Genomic DNA, 16813 nt, shown 5'->3' with positions numbered 1-16813 from the left:
ACATTTTCTCAGACGATCATTCAATTAACTAACACTTGATAATGAAGTACGTGACGAGTATACACAACTGCATTCAGGTTTGTTGCTTATTTTTCTTTCTATTATGACGCATACAATCATCATGTGCGTAAGATATATTCTCTCAAATGTGTGTTCTCTCACGAAAATAAGTAAAGAATAAGGAAAGTGTGTATTAGGATTAGAGACGAGAGAGTAACATCTTTGTGTACGGTAAACGGCACATTTCTTCTAGTGTTATTAATAGTTCGCTATAGATCACAACAGAAAGTCTGTCTTCATCTTCTCATTTACAATTGTGTATGAAATTTTCGCAAAGTCAAGAGAATCGCTTAAAAAGTCGTATAAAAATACAGTCACAAATAACATACGATTGATGCACATGCAGCACTAAAATGTGCAACTTGTTGTGCATAGAATGAATGTTAAAGAAGAGAGAATAATAATTCAGTCAGTGTTTAATTGTGTATTACATTAAGTATATCAATATTTTCGTGTATTTTGTTTTGGACATCCAGTAAAGAAATGTGAATGAAATAAAATTTCAGTGTCAATACAGTGTGATCATTGCTACGTAGAACAATTGTTATTCGCATATTTTTTTCGAATTCTATTAATTTTTTTCAATCAGACGATCAGAGCGAAAAAGAGCGACGACTTATGTGTGAGAAAGAGAGAACCGCGAAACAAATTTAAAGGAACTGATCGAGAAGATACACAAAAATAAAGAAGACGATGCAATGAACGAAAACGAGAAAAGTTGCAGAAAAAGATAACGTATGCGTATCCATCGGCTTTATTTTATGAATTAAATAGTCTTCGTTGTCGTGTGATCATTTTGTTCTAACATTCGAGACCGACTGAGAGTAAGTATCGTATGACCTTACCAATTTCTCACATTCTTGATTGCTATTATCATTTGACATCTAAGACGAGATTCTTCATCTTCGTTTACAAATTTAATTGAATATTATTCAATTACAATATGACACATAAAAGTTCTGTATCATAATGTCTATATTTGCAGTATTCATCGGTCTGTGCTTCTGATCAGTCGTGCCTCCACTCCGTCCTCCTGTGAATAAAACAGTCAACATATATTATTTAAGTGAAATAAATTATCTTAATTTAATTAATTTTTTGTGTTAAGTGTTAAAAGATGGGAAATTTAAAGGATGTTAATGGAAATGCCGAGAAAATGACGAATGGAAATGCTCCAAAATTTCACGAGTCAAAAAGTGAAAAGGCTGAGAGATTTAAATCCTTATACATAGTTTACTTTACATTATTCCTGCAATCATTGGGACTTGCGATTGCTATGACTGGAATTTGGCCTTATCTAAACAAAGTGAGTGATTTATTTATGTATGTTTGACTTTATGCTTAATTTTTAAAGACCAGAAGTGAAATTTGAGTTTAATTGCTTCCGAGAACATTCAATTTGATCTGTTTGTTGCTGTTTTTATCCGACTTAATTTGTCATATCTTGATAAAAATAAGTGAATTAATTCAATTTATGTAAGTGCCGGTTGCGAAAATTCTAGATCTTACCGCTTTTGTGAGGGAAATAAATTTTCAATTAATTCTTGTCATGTAGTGAAGACAGCTGTAGTTAAGACTGTTTATTGGAAAAGTTAAACTATTTGCACTCGGGTAAATTTATCATAGGAGTCTGGTGCATTTTTATGATCTTAATTGCTCCTCTTTTTGCACTCATTGGAATCACTTAATTGGTAGGAAAAATAAATTTTTCTGCAATTGTCTAATTTGAGCGACATAAATGAAGAAGGCTCCGCCATCGAGTTTTAAGGCTCCTCAGAATTATTTTAATTGATACCAAGTGGACCAACACTTACCTTTGACGTCCATAGGGGTGCCTAAAGTAGGCGTCTTCCTGTTTGGGATAATAAAAGAGGTTTAGTGGAGCTTTCTTTATTTGTGTCGCTCGGGTAAGGCTAACGAAAGATGCAAATGGGAGGGAGGAACAAAGGTTGTTCGAATTCTCGTTCTTGACATCCGACATCCTTTGTTGGCAACTATGGAACACCATAATTTATATGGGGTTTTTGGATATTTGACTCGAAAATCCTAAGCAAATTAAAGAATTTCATCCAAATATGATGTAAAGTTCAACCATTCATCGTCAAAACAGCATTAATTTACATCATCCCCTATTTACATACATACTAAAACAGTAAATAATCAAAAAATCAATCAGTTATAGACAATAAAATCTTGAACTTAAGTTTAATGCCTCAAAAAATCAACTCAACCTGATTGTGTAGCTATTAAACGTAGAACGATTAATGTAATTTGTTCTGTATACTACTCTCAAACTTGTAAGAATCTGCTGATAACGTCAATCAGTTTCTCATTAAACATGCTTCGTTTATTTCCTTGATCTTTACTGAAAAAAAGTGCTCAAAACAAAATTTAAATGATTGTTATACATTTTTGTTATGACGTGCATTAAGCCTTAAATAACAAACGGCTTGTTTAATCAGTGCTAGAAATTTGAGTGATTATTAATCTTATTGCATTAAAAATCGGCAAAAGTGTATTAATAACGTACTTATCAAGGTGCGGGTCATGAAAGTTTGTGTTGAATTTGAACTCCTATTGTCGAATTTCACCATCAGTTGTGCCGCTCGTTTTGATCACAAAACCCGAGAATGATACGAAAGCTATTAATTCTCCGTTTAAGGCATTTATTAGAACATACCTAAATGTACTGTATCTTACCAAATATCTGAAACGAGAGCTAATGTGATAACTGATCCTAAGAAGTAAATAGGGATACAAAATTGACAGTGAACTGATCACTAAACTCTACTTCCTTCCTTTTTGTTCCAATTGTAACTTATCCAGTTAATATTCTAAAGCTTCTTGTTATGTCTGTAAGATGAGATAACACAATTTGATTCCAAACATAAACTATTTCATTTTCAAAACTGATTCTTGCTACAATTATTTGGGACAAGGCAATATAATTATGTATGCATGGCTATGCTTAATTACAATGTAAGTTCCTTATCATGACAAACTGTTGAGGCAAGTAATCAGTTTTTCCGCTTAATTGATGTTGTTCCCAAGTGCAAAAAATTAGAACCAAATTCCAGAAGTGTCGAGCACACTCAAAATGTCGATATTTTTGCATACTCTGTACAATTGATAAAGGCAGGGCTACATAAATGTCTAAAACAGTAAATTCAAATAGAACTTTTGAACATTTTCGCTACTTACTGCTTCAAACCCCTGAATGCAAGGTCATACACCGTTGTAAAACTGCATGGTCAACTAAAAATAGTATATTTATGCATATTTGCTTTGTTTTAAGTTTAATGCTACATGCTACCCGAATTTTTTTTTTTGCAAATTCATGAAAACATGACTTTTCAGACTGCAATTTAAAGTAACGGTAGTTCTCTTAAAAACTGCTGCACTCGACAATTGCATAAATAAATTCATGAGACATCCAATTGAACTCGGCAAATTGTCGATGGGTCTACCTCCCCTATTAAGGCGTCTATCTGAAAATTATTGCATGCTGTGGAAATTAATCAAGCCAATTAAAAGAAGTATGATTGACGCTCGGTCACTGGAAATGTTCTAGAAGGAAAAGCTTTGTGATCGTAGTGTACATAAGAGGGTTATAATGGGTAATTGTCTAGTAAGGGTAGGGTATGATGGATAGTTAGGTTGTAGAGAGTTGAGGAATGCCTGGGGTTCATAAGTCTTCAAACCCAAGAACATTGTGTCAATTAGGAATCTATACGTTTCAACTTCTTAAAAGACATCATTAATGACAAACTCTGATGTTGTTAGGTCTCTTAGCTCTTGGTTTAAGGATGGCGGCTTGCTAGACCAACGTACCCTGTATTAACCACGGCCTCGTTTGACTACGCCCCACTATGTGACTTGGATTGACGGTTTCCACGGCTCGAATTGCTGAAGTTGTTGATTTGTATGTCATCAAGCTTTTTGAAAGCAAATGTCTAGCTCGTAGTTGCTTATACGATTGGATATATAGATCAATTGTGATTCATAGTTTCATTTAGATGACATCTAAAGCTGGCTCGATCGCTCGATTAAAATTTACTTTAATAGCATTCCTGATTCTGTGAAATCCGATTCAACTTTATAGTCACGTCATGCCAGTCACAGTGGGTTCCATGATCCAAAATTAAATGAAATTCAGAAGATTTCGTTAATAAATAACACAGGTGTTGTTGATTCCTAAATTCACGATAAGATTACTGTGTCGTTGCTGCATCTTTTGAGTCTCAAAATGTAATTAAGACTAATCCATAAATCATCAATCCATTCTACCCTTTTGACACCATGAAGACCTTTCAAAAAATAAAATTTTCCGATCATCTTAATGACCATCTTGACCCGAAATTCCATTCTATTGCTGATTCCAATGCCAAAATTAAAATGAATGTCAAGAAAACAGAACAAATGAAGTTCATGCAAATTCGAGTTTCACGTGTTGAAATTAATTTTCTTTTCTTCGTCTTCCTTTATGCTCCAAACCTGAAATAATTTCAAAAAGTTCATCTTAAGACCATCTTTTTTGTAAGGAATTCTATATGCCAGTCCTTTATAATTTACTACCCACTGCGTTTGCCGTGAATTTAAGGTATTTAATGAGCGAATCAGACAGATTTTTTAATTTAAAACTGCAGCATTCCAAATGATGATTCTTACGGACCGCAGGTTCTTTTCATGAATTTATTGTGTCTGTTATGCTGATGCTTAATTTTAAGATTCTTTCAAAGCTGAACACTTTTTTTATCATTAATAATTTTTTGACAAATACAAAAAAAAGTTTCTTCTTCTTGACGAGAATCGCGTGACGAAAAAACAAAATTCTTTTCTCTGTCATAGTTGGTCATGGGGTGATGTGTTTATAAATATATGTCACGCTAGAATATGCTCTAGAATATGACACAAGTTGAGTTGACACAGTCAGTTAATTGAATTCTAATATTGTGTCATACGATTGATTTATTAGTTGAATGTTGATGCACGTCTTTTTTCGTTTACTTACAATACGTAAATTTATAGCTTATAAATCAGTTTGAATAAAAAGAATCTCTTAAGCTTGAGTCTGACTGGCAATCATAAAAGAATGAATAGGCATCAAGAGTTTTACTGCAATGAACATCCTCATATGGTACCATTATTACACGGAATCTTAAATCGAAGAACTCTTTTCTAGATTTACTGTGGATACCTTTATTAGTCACAGTATCCTTTGCTAGATAGGGTATCTCGGGTAGAAGGAAAACGGTTTCTAGACTCTTCCGAGATATTCTTATTAGGTACGGTATTTTTCGTTAGAAACGGTATGTCTCGCTTGGTGGGGTATCTGGATAGGAACAATATCCCTCGCTTGGTAAATTATTTCTATTTAGGTTTTCAGGATATTCTCACTACGTATGGTATCACTCGTTAGATTAAGTATCGCTCGCTAGGTATGGAAACACTCACTGGATACAATATGCCTCTGGATAAGTACCCTGGATATCTCACTAGCCTCTGGACAGCAAGTACCTTCGCTAGGTACTCACTGGGTACAGTATATCTCGTTAGATATCCTCAGTATCCTCTCTATGGTATGCCTCGCTAAATGTCTAGGATATCCTCACTAGACATGATATTCCTCGACGGATACCCTCGCAAGGTACGGTATTCCGAGCTAGATACGGTATCCCTTGCAATGTACACATGATACCCTCACTAATTACAGTATCCTTCGCTAGATAAAGTATCCCGGATAGATTTAGAAACGACTTCTCTCTAGAACCAGATTCCTTTCTAGAAACCAGATAAATATTTTCATTCAATTGATCAAAAAAAGTAGCAAAAAAATGATTTATCTCAATTGTAAAAATTGACAATAATATTCAAAACTCAATTGGCCATGCGGAAAATCCATGAACTTATTCAATAGAACATAACAGCTGATTTTGATAGAATTATGTAAATTGCTACACACAACAAAATAAAAGGAACTTTCCATGAATTATGAGTAGTACCTAACATAATAGACAAACTGATTAAATGATTACTTCTTTTATTACTTTACTTTCATATGATCTGATGACTCACGTACGCTGTAGCTCGATCCGTCGTCAACAAAAGGCTTTTATTCAATAATTGTTGCTGCAAATCCACTTGGTCAATTTATATTTTCACCACTAATTGGATTCTGGACAAATAAATCGACGTCGATACGAGTTCCAATCATTGCCTCTCTAGTTATTTTTATAATATCAAATGCTTTATATACATCACTTGATTTAATTGAAGATGGGGTCAAATATTGGATGTTAATCATTCGATTTTTCACTGGCGTGGCCTCTGCGAATATTGCTGTCGGACGAAGCTACATATCAGCTGCAACAAAAGTTGATGAGCGTACGCATGCATTGTCAATGGCTTCATTAGCTCAAGTGACTGGATTTATTGTTGGACCGCTGTTGCAAGCATTATTTACAACAATTGGTGATGGCTTTCAGTTACCTGGTGGAATGATGTTCAGCATGTATACAGCTCCAGGTAAAATAATGATCATGTCAATATGAAATAATTCTCATTAATATCGGTTCCTTTTTTGGTATTCAGGATGGGTCAATGTACTTTTTGGTGCTGCAAATATTATAATATTTATGCCTCAATTCTTCCAAGACCATAACATTGCTGTACGTGAACAAATGTTCATCCAAGGAAAGGAATCAGCTAAAGAAACGTGGAAGAGTGTTAAGCTTGATCATGGAGTCATTTGGTCATTAATATTCTCATACTTTATTGTTGCATTTAATCTTGTTATTTTGGAGAGTTTGGGAACTCCACTCACTATGGATCAATTTGCATTTTCACGAAAGGAAACGCTGAAATGGAATGGCATTTTGGTTGGAATCGGTGCTTTAGTATCGTGCATAATTTTTGGTCTACTTCCGCGTGTCTCAAAAATGTATAAGGAGATTGATATTCTTATTTGGGCTGGACTGCTCGTTGCTGTTATTGGAAAAATACTTTACATTCCATATCGAAATGATTCGCCGAAAATTGCATTGGATAGAGAGTATATTGATGTAAATGGAACTGTATGTTACTATGAAGATGATCATCCGGAAGTTTTAGGTGAGATTTGAGTCTGAAAAACTTGAAATTATATTTTAATATCATTTTACTGTCTACAGGATGTCCAGTTTCGACACAGCCGTGGTGTCAAAATCAGCCAGCACTTGGAATTCCAGAATTTGTTATTGGATATTTTCTGGGTGTCATAGGGTAAGGCAATTAGTTATTGTTTGTGATGATTTTATCTGATTGATGATTATTTAATTAAAAAATCTAGTTATCCAATTGGAGTGACCTTAATTCAATCAATATTCTCAAAAACTCTCGGCGCAAGACCTCAAGGGACATGGTAAGATCAATTTAATTGATTAATTGTTGCTTAAATTAAATTTTTGATATTTTAGGATGGGAATCATGTTAGCTGCTGGTTCGATGTCACGAATTGTTGGTCCAATCGTTGTTGTTGGTTCATATACATCATTTGGAACTGGATGGACATTTGGATGGATTACAGGCTTTATGATGATCCCAATTGTTTTATTGTATGTTTTAAGACATCGACTTCTTATGGACAGTCCTAATAATTTAGATATTGACATGGTCAATAATAATCCTCAGTCAGCGTAGTCTTTTAAGTTATTTTTATCATTATTGACTTGCTCAATGCATAATTGAGAGAATAATTCCTAGCACCTAGTGATGTAAAAGCTTAGTATTAGTGCCAAGTGCCTCATTTTTATATTTTACGAACGTACACAAATTAAGATGATTTTTTATTAATTAAATTAAGTTAAAAAATTGCACAAATAATAAATTTTTATAGTTTTATAGTTTATTCAGTCATTATTTATTATTTTTCAATTTTTTTACAGTTGTGAAACAAAGTTTTTAAATTTCTTTTTTAACACGAGGACTTTTGTAATTTTTTTTTTACATTTTTTGCATAGCTTAAAAAAATTCAAGAGCGTGTTTGACTTAATTGTGCTTAGTCGGCAGACTGAGTACGTCAATATTTAATCACATGTGAGACAAAAAATTTACAAATAATTGATATCGCAAGCCTTGTCAATTTACAAAACACACAAAAACTAAATAACGCATTTCATTTGATAAAATTCAACATTTATTTTCACTTTGTTTCAAATATTCACAAAATTTTCATAATAAATTTCAAGAGGAAAAGATTTTTCTAAGCATGAAATTTTGGGTGAATGATCTCAAAAATCTACCACTTTATTTATAAATTGTTTTTTAAAAGTGATAATAATTTAATCATTATTTTAGGTAATAATTTAAATTTATTTATTATAATAATTGAGGATTAAAATTAAGAGAATAACCGTTGGAGAAAAATTTTGAATTTTTATTCAATTTTTAAAGAATTTGTATGGTTTTCATGTCTTTTGCATAGCATTTGTATTGTTTTGATGAATTTTGAATTACATTTGTATTGTTTTGAATATTTTTGAAACATTTACTTAGAAATAACATTTGTAAGATTTATTTAAATTATGATTGCCGAAAACCATACAATTCCTTAATTTACACATTGAATTTGTATTGTTTTCTATGATTTTAAATTCAGATTAACAGGAAAATTAAAAGCTTTTCTCAGCCAATTTTTTAATGCTTTTCAATCTTCCACAAGTCAATTTTAATCCTCAATTTCATTTCTAATAAGTTCTTCTCTCACTTTTTGATAAATTTTTTACATTTAAACTTCTTTTGCAAAAAAATCGTTAAATACACATAAAAATGATTATTTGGGTCCACTTATCAAACATTACTAATTTCCTTTTTAATCCTTTCTTTGCATTTTTTTCGTTGACAAGCATTGAACATGAGAATGAAATTTCAATAGAAACTGATTCTCGATTTACATTGCATTGTAGAGGTAAATTAGAAGAAAAAATGAATATCAATAGAAAAAAGTTTTCAAAGTTAAATTTATCGTAATTTTCACAGTTCTGCTCTCGCTTCCTGTTGTTGTTGTTGTTGTTGCTGCTGCTGTTGCTGTTGTTGATTTAATAATTTCTGTCTTTGATGATCATAATTTACTAGTCGCTTACCAACCAAATATTTATCATTTTTAATAGCTATATAAAGTTTCTTGAATTGTTTAATTTGAAAAACTATAATAGCACAGACGATAATGACTATAAGGAAAAATGGATAGATTCGTCGGGCAATTAAGACACGTGTCATTTGATTTGTGAAGAATATTGGCATTATTGAATGAGCAATGACATATGGAATTGAAAGTGCAAGACCGAATGTTGATATTATAGGAACAGCTAGTTCTCGTATAATAAATTTCAAATCCATTTCTCTTAATCCATCACGATAAGCTTGTTCTATTGCTCGTTTAAGTCGAAAATCTGGACCCATGAATATTAGAGCGCATGCTATTTTCGTATAAAGCACGCCAAGTGCCCAATCTTGCCATAAGAACAAGACAGGTGTTTGATTTAATGGAACTCTTAATGGTACAACAACAACAAGTTCCAATAAAAGTCCAAACATGAGCGGAACGACTCCAAGCATCAATACGAATATTGTTGCTGCAAGTCCATAAGAAAATGCGACAGAACACCAATGCTTAAATTTATCGATAATAGCTGCTCGTCCTTGTGGAAATAAATTAAAGGCTAATGCGATTCCTTTTGATAAAAGCCAACACATGTAGATTCCAATAGCAGCTGTATATAATTCATGGGGTTTTGATGTTGAAACTGTTATTGGTGTAATTTCACCAGAATCTCCAACAATTCCAGCATTTCCTGTTTCTATATTAACAACTTTCCCCGCTGCTATTCCCGTACTCATTGACCAAAGTGCCATTGCATGTCGTCCAATCCATACAGGAATTGTTAATGTCAAAAGTGATCCAATTACTAAACTTATACACATAAATATTAATAATCCAATTAAGCGAATAGGAAATAATGATGGTCTGTCATATGGTTGAAAGCCAACTGGAACGTCTCTTTGTAGTAATGCTTGATGCGCAGCACCTAAACCACCACCGCCTAATCCCTGATCTGCTGCTGGTCTTTCTTCTGGCTCTACAGGTCGTGGCTCACTTCCAAGTAAATAGCTTTTAATTCCCAATATCCATGAGACAATATTACACCAAATTCGTATTAATCCTTTCAGCCATATTCTCGTTTGTGATTGTTCAAAAAATCCAGGAAGAATGATTTGTAACAAAAGTAGTTGAAGACTTAATTCATTTACTTCGGAATCACCGGACAATGTGTATGGGAGGAACGTTGGATATACAACTTTCAATATTTTTATTGGAAGCCATAACATCAGCAAAACAGCTGAACCAAAAATTATTGCTGATGCGATTAAACGTCGAATATGTCGAAGAATCGATAAATGAATCATTTCCTGTGAATGAAAAATTCTTTCGTCAGTAAATGCACGTGAATTAAATTTATTAATAAATGATTTCAAAAATAACGAACTTTTAGAATTTGAAAGCTTCAAAAATCTTTTAACCGTTAATTTTCAAATCAAAATTTAACGGAATTTTACCTGAATTGGTGAAAAATCAGGATCATTTAAATTCCGTAAGAACCATAAGACACCAGGACGCAAGACTTCTCTAAGTAGCACAATAAATGATGCAAAGTAATATACATAGACCATTCCAAACATCCAATGAATGAATATGGACGTTCCTGGTGCACCTTTAAAGCTTGCCTTACGATCCTTAAGTGTGGCATCAAACATTGGTAAACTGCATATATCAAGCCACCATCCACAAATTAAAGGCAAAACACCAATTTCCACAACTGATAACAGTGATACTTTCACCACAATATAACATAATCCAAGAATCCTCCTCGGTCGGCGTAATTTTAGTATTTTTGCGATAGCATGTAGATTAACTAGAGCAACTCCCACAAGACAATATCCACATAATGTAGTCACTAAACCGTGAAAGTGTAGCTGTTTAATTCCCAAAAATGATATTGCAAAATTTCCAATCGTATTTGGTAGAAATGCAAAAATAAATATAAAGAGTGTATCAAGACTAACGACCCAAAAGACATGCTCAAGGAAAACCATTGAACCATCAAGTCCAAGTAATCGTTCCCATGTCAATTCTAATTCAGCATTATTGAATTCCATTGGATTCCAAATTCCTTCATTCGCATCGTCATTGTTATTAATATTATCGACAGGCTCATTATGATCCTCATCATTGTCAGGAAGTGGCGGTTCGGCATTATTGATTGGATTATGTTGTGGTATTTCATAAATTTGTGGATTAGGTGGATCAGGAGCTGGTTGTTGTTGTGGCTGGGGTGGCAATTGAGGTCCAATAAAAGGCTCATTCTCATTATTAGCTTGAAATCCATGAATATTTGCATCCAGTACATTATTATTATTGTTGTTATTAAATATCTCATCATTATTATTGCCATTTTCATCGTCAAGTGGCTCTTGAAGGTTGTCTGCTTGCGGCGGTGGTGCTGGACGTGGAATTTCGTCATTTACTATATTTCCTTCATCTCGTTCAAGCCAATCTGGTCCGCCACCATGAAGAATCTGTAAAATTAATTGATTTCATTGAGATAATTTGAACAATATGCTTGGAATTAAGTAGCCTTACCTGTTCTCTAAGCCATACCAGTCCAATGAAAGCAAATAATGTACAAGTCACAACAAAACATCCACGAAAAACATCTGCTGCTAGATTTTCAGTTGAGAACATATCAAAAGGAAGTGATACTAACATGTCTAGAGATCCAGAAAAGAAGAACCGATATGTGCGATAAGCAGTTAATGGAACAATACCCAGCCAAGCGACTAAAAATATAACATGGAAGCAATTATTAGTATGCAATTATACAGCGAGACATTATTTCTCGTATGGATGATTTTTTTTGTTACCTGCTACTAAGCTATAGTGTAACCAATATTTAACAGCCGTCGCGACAGAACTTAACAAGCCGCCGGCAACGACCCGCAATGGTAAGACTTTTGGCATATCAGGTGAATAAATTGGTGTGAAACTAAAACGATGTCCGCAAAGTTCGCATATCTAGAATAAAAGTAAATGTTTAGTAGGACATGACACGAATATCAGTGCATCGTGACTATATTTACCTCTTTTCGACTGTATCTCATCCATTGAAGTAGACATTCTTGATGAATATATTTGATACTTCCAGTACATATGCATGGAAAAAATAGTGGACGGTCTAAAGGTTGAGAAAAATAAAAGGAGATGTGTAAGGAAGGCATAAAAATAAGTGTCTATGCGACATATTTCTGGATCTCTCAAGGTTTTTTGGAAGTTATGTAAAATTACGTCGAATTTATAGATCTTATTAAGAATTCATCCAATTAATAATGTTATTTACCTGCTGTCGCTTCGGTCCGACATATCCTACATTCTGGACTGCTTTCCATTGTGTTTATTTTGTAAATATCAACTTTAATAGATCTAAATTTTTAATCCGATTTTGTTAATCGATTTTTCATCAATAATTTACACTTTACATCATACTTTTACGATTATTACTGTACTATAAGTCACAAAGAATAATAAAATGTTTAACAAAGAAGTTATTTATCTGGATTATAGAGGATTAATTAATTTTTAAATAATTTTTTTATTTTCTGTGAATGTTTAGCAAAAATTTTTGTCTGCCCCTCGAAAAACCGTTAATAACAATTACCGGGAGAAATATTTGAAAATTCCCGGGAGAAATCGGAACGCAGATTGCTTTGTTTTTATGCTAATTTTAACACAAAATACAGTGTTTTATCAACTGTTAAGTAGACATAAATGATTAGTATCTCAAACTAAATCTCATATGTATACTTGATCCTGTAATTCTTAAATAAAGTAGTAAAATATCCGTTAGATGAAAAATTCAAAAAAATTATACCGACAAGTGTGAAAATTGGCAACATAGCAAAACTATTTCATCAAAATACCCATATATTAAGATTAGTTAAAATCATCAAAATCCGAGGTAATTATCATACAAAATGCTTCGCAATATCACCAAATTGAACATCACTCAATCCATCATTGGATCAGCTAGAAGGAATATTTCAACAACATCTAGATTATTAGATATTTTCAAAGTTCAAGACGAGCAAGATTTTGAAAAGCGAGTTATAAAGTCAAAGAATGTAGTTGTAGTTGATTTCATGGCAACGTGGTGTAATCCGTGTAAGATGTTAGGTCCAAGGATCGAAACAGTCATTAATGAGCACAAAGGAAAAGTTTCATTAGCAAAGGTAAATAAGGAAGGGCTTTTTTTTGCAAGCTTTTGAACTTGAAACATCCAGTCATTCTCTTTGTTTAATTTTTTTTATAGGTCGATATTGATGAATTGACAGACTTATCACTCGAATATGGCGTACAGGCTGTTCCAGTGTTAGCGATTATGAAAGATGGAAAGATAACGAATCAAATTGTAGGATTACAAGACATAGATGTTTTAAGGAAATGGGTTGCTAGTAATATATAAAAAGAAATTTAATTAAATACACAACACAAGTTGATCTAATAGGAAGATTTTAAAAAAAGTTTTGTCGTTGATTTGTAAATAAATTAGGGAAAATTTTTTCTTTTAAAGAAATAAAAGCTACAGCATGTTAAAAACTAGAGCTTTTGTGTATTCGCTCCGTGCTAATATGTTGAGTTTTTATCATATTCTTGCAGCTCTACGTTAAGACTGTTGTGTAAATTGTCAAAAATGCTCTGTGTGTACAGAATAAAGTTGCCATGAAGACCATGTGACAAGAAGAAAACCCCAGACGTTATCGATCGACGAAGACATTACAGTACCGGAATGCGATGCAAAAACAGCGACTGCAATTAAATTTTGGCGATTCCCAAGACAGTCTGATATGGCCCGACTACACTTAAAAAAGCTCGAGACATTTAAATCTGCTTAATTGAGCTTTCAAAGCTCACTCACGAGAGCTGTTCCGCAAAATATAATTGAGATTGCAATAATCATCAGTCTAGTCGTGAGCGTAAATAAACATGTCAATTTTTCGAATAAATATTGATGATAAGGAATGAATTACTCCAATTAGTGAACGGACAAAAAAAGACGGCAAGTTCATTTCAGTTTCATGCTCACTCACAAAACTATTATTACTTTTTATTTATTTTTTCAATATTTTCGGTCTGTGTCGTCTCACGAAACATTTTCTCAAAAAAAATTTACTCAGTTCTGCTGTGTTTTTTAGTGCTCATATGAACATTAAGTGAATCGGTCACGAAAACGACAATTTTTTTTTATTTTGGTTTCTGTTTTTTCGAGTTTCGCTAAATGAGAACCTGAAGACTTTTCGGTCAATTGAATATTTTGTGTGTTTAAACGACTTTGAAGATTAAAAACGAATAAAATTAAAGTTGATTAAAGTTCACTTGTGGATTTTAAAAAGAAAATTATTTTGGAGGCTCTCACAGATAGACAATTGCCTTGAGGATACATGTGACGATCATACACAGAATGAATTATAGACATGACTTCTGTCGATGACAAATGCGTAATTTTAATTCCCGTAATCTTAACGAATCGTTTTACAAGTTATTAAATGGACCTATGAATGCCAATTTCGTGCACGAATAGTGGACAGAGTTTAATATTTTTTGTGATTATGATGGATGTCTGTAGTTTAAGTCACGATACCTAAAGTAATAAGTTTATTTCTTCATATAAAAGTGTTTTTATATGCAATAATAAAAAAAAGTAAATAAACCTGTCAGTAAGCATTGAATTCGAGTGAAAATCGATTTTTATTTTTGCATTGCATAAGTTCACATTTACATACACGCTGCACAAAAGGCGATTACCAGAAGCCGCAAGCTTTAAAAGGATTAAGAACCACACGTAAGTTTCACACAAATATTTATAATCTCATTAAACGTATTGGGCAGGTTGAATACCGCGAAATCTAAAATAAATTTAAAGTCATTAATAACTTTCGCTATCGATGTGAAAATTCGACAGTTTGCATGGAAAGTTAAAACCTTGGGGCATCCCACATATTGGCTTTACTTTCGCAGTTTTGTTTATGAAAAAATCTTTCAAATTTTGATTAATAAACATTTAACAAAGTTCACTTTGAATCAAATTTCAATGTTGATCGATTATAATCAATTGTTCATTGCGATCCACAGCTATTTTAGTGATTAATAGCTGCATAAGCATTTATATTTTCCGCAATTCATCTTTATGCACGTGGAAATGTTGTGTGTCAGGTATTGATATTTATGATCGCGATGAATTGAAAAATCTCTAAAAAAAATAAGAAAAGAATGTCAATAAATCCAAGTGGATAGGCTTACATTCGTCTAGGTGTGTGTCTAATTTTAAGGACGACATTTTTCACGAAACATTAATCTTCTTAAGAATTCGACCTACAATTACTCAAATGAAAATCTGTTTTCCTTGGAGAATGCTTTTAAAACTCTGAAGGACGTAAATTGTTGAGTTTCAATTTGATTCCTCCTTTTTAAGTTTACCAGAGAATATTTAGCTCGAAGTCTTCTCGGATTTTCTATAGAAAATTTGATTCGACTGCATATAATAATATTCCGAATAATAATAAGCCGATTTCTTAAACTGGAAAATCCTCATTCCAGCACTGAAAATTTAGTGATTTCAGATTTTATTAACAAAATCAACCCCTATTTCCCATAAAGTTCCAGACTACCTCATCTTCGATGTTGTCACGATTTCAATTATATTTTTGTTTTCTTTTTAATTCAATTTTCATTTGTTTAATATTTTTTCCGAATGACACATCAATTGATATAAAAGATTGTCCAATTCTCCAAAGAGTGCTAGGTTTGCAACTTGCAACTTCAGATTGCTTTAAAAAAAGGATATTCTATGACAATAAGACATCATTTCAAAACAATTCCTAACTTAAATCGTCACATAAATGATTTTTCACAGAAATACATTTTTTCAAGGCCTACTGCATTGCAATTTGCAAACAGCATTATAGCACATTAAATAATAATGTCATTCACGTCTATCTTGATTCATAGTAATTACAATGCTCATCTTTGAATTGATCAAATCGCAATTTCTCAGAAATTTAAAATTTTTTCTTGCACATTTTCTTTAATTAATTTCCTTCGCAAAACAAACTCTTTTTTCCTTCTTGATTTTCGCGAGAGTGATTAAAAATAAATTGCTTGTAACTTTCTGACTTTCTTGCTTATTTTTCTTTTGAGAAAAAATCTAAATCGGTGAAAAAAATTTATTTCGTTTATTCGTGTGGGTATCTGTGGGTGATGCTTCGAGTCTACGAAGAATCAAGCGTAAAAAATTTATACTTTTTTTCGGCAGCATCAAAGTGATTCATGAGGATCAACAAAAAAAATTTTCCCCAAATGACAAGTCTCAAAAAAAGAAAATCCGAACAAATTTGATCTATTTACAAACGTCATTAAAGTGTGTGTTTTTCTGTGACTGTCATCGACGTCGCGAATGTCGTGACCTCGAAAATTCTATATTTTTCATAGTTCTTCATATCCAACTCAATTGACTTTGTTGCTTTGGAATTTGTTCTTGAACGTCCATGCAAACAAATAAAGAATATTTTTGTGTAGCATGCGATGAAAATTTCCCTCATTTTCCGCATGTTTGAGGCAGGCACAGAAAAAGAATTTATGAGTCGAAAAATCAATGAACTTTACTAA

General features: G+C 32.7%; 4 protein-coding genes across 6 annotated transcripts in view; 3 read left to right on the top strand and 1 right to left on the bottom strand.

Moving 5' to 3' along the window:
- The first annotated feature begins 165 nt into the window (after positions 1-165).
- Positions 166-7945, top strand: LOC139085605 (major facilitator superfamily domain-containing protein 8-like). Its single transcript, XM_070633690.1, has 7 exons — positions 166-884; positions 1046-1366; positions 6147-6585; positions 6652-7170; positions 7230-7320; positions 7388-7459; positions 7515-7945. The coding sequence occupies exons 2-7, from the start codon at positions 1178-1180 to the stop codon at positions 7735-7737; spliced, it is 1533 nt and encodes a 510-aa protein (XP_070489791.1). The 5' UTR covers positions 166-884; positions 1046-1177; the 3' UTR covers positions 7738-7945.
- A 265-nt stretch (positions 7946-8210) lies between these two features.
- Positions 8211-12765, bottom strand: LOC139101113 (E3 ubiquitin-protein ligase MARCHF6). The gene is made up of 6 exons (XM_070653990.1): positions 12492-12765; positions 12235-12329; positions 12019-12169; positions 11738-11934; positions 10654-11673; positions 8211-10506 (listed from the first exon to the last, which is right to left on the bottom strand). Exons 1-6 carry the CDS (start codon positions 12538-12540, stop codon positions 9070-9072), a joined length of 2949 nt encoding a protein of 982 aa, XP_070510091.1. The 5' UTR covers positions 12541-12765; the 3' UTR covers positions 8211-9069.
- A 272-nt stretch (positions 12766-13037) lies between these two features.
- LOC139085643 (thioredoxin, mitochondrial-like) lies at positions 13038-13778 on the top strand. Its single transcript, XM_070633743.1, has 2 exons — positions 13038-13380; positions 13461-13778. Exons 1-2 carry the CDS (start codon positions 13126-13128, stop codon positions 13611-13613), a joined length of 408 nt encoding a protein of 135 aa, XP_070489844.1. The 5' UTR covers positions 13038-13125; the 3' UTR covers positions 13614-13778.
- A 579-nt stretch (positions 13779-14357) lies between these two features.
- LOC139085640 (uncharacterized) overlaps positions 14358-16813 on the top strand; it is a 60440-nt gene continuing 57984 nt past the window's right edge. For all 3 annotated transcript variants that reach the window (XM_070633736.1, XM_070633735.1, XM_070633733.1), the window contains exon 1: positions 14358-14990. The gene's annotated coding sequence lies outside the window, so the exon portion shown is untranslated. The remainder of the gene's footprint in view (positions 14991-16813) is intronic.

Source organism: Chironomus tepperi, unplaced genomic scaffold (genome assembly GCF_022539635.2).
Source record: "Chironomus tepperi strain 1889 unplaced genomic scaffold, CSIRO-AGI_Ctep_v1 contig_74, whole genome shotgun sequence".
Classification (NCBI taxonomy): domain Eukaryota; kingdom Metazoa; phylum Arthropoda; class Insecta; order Diptera; family Chironomidae; genus Chironomus; species Chironomus tepperi.
Note: the sequence above shows the minus strand (reverse complement) of the source record. Positions and strands in the feature narration are given on the sequence as shown.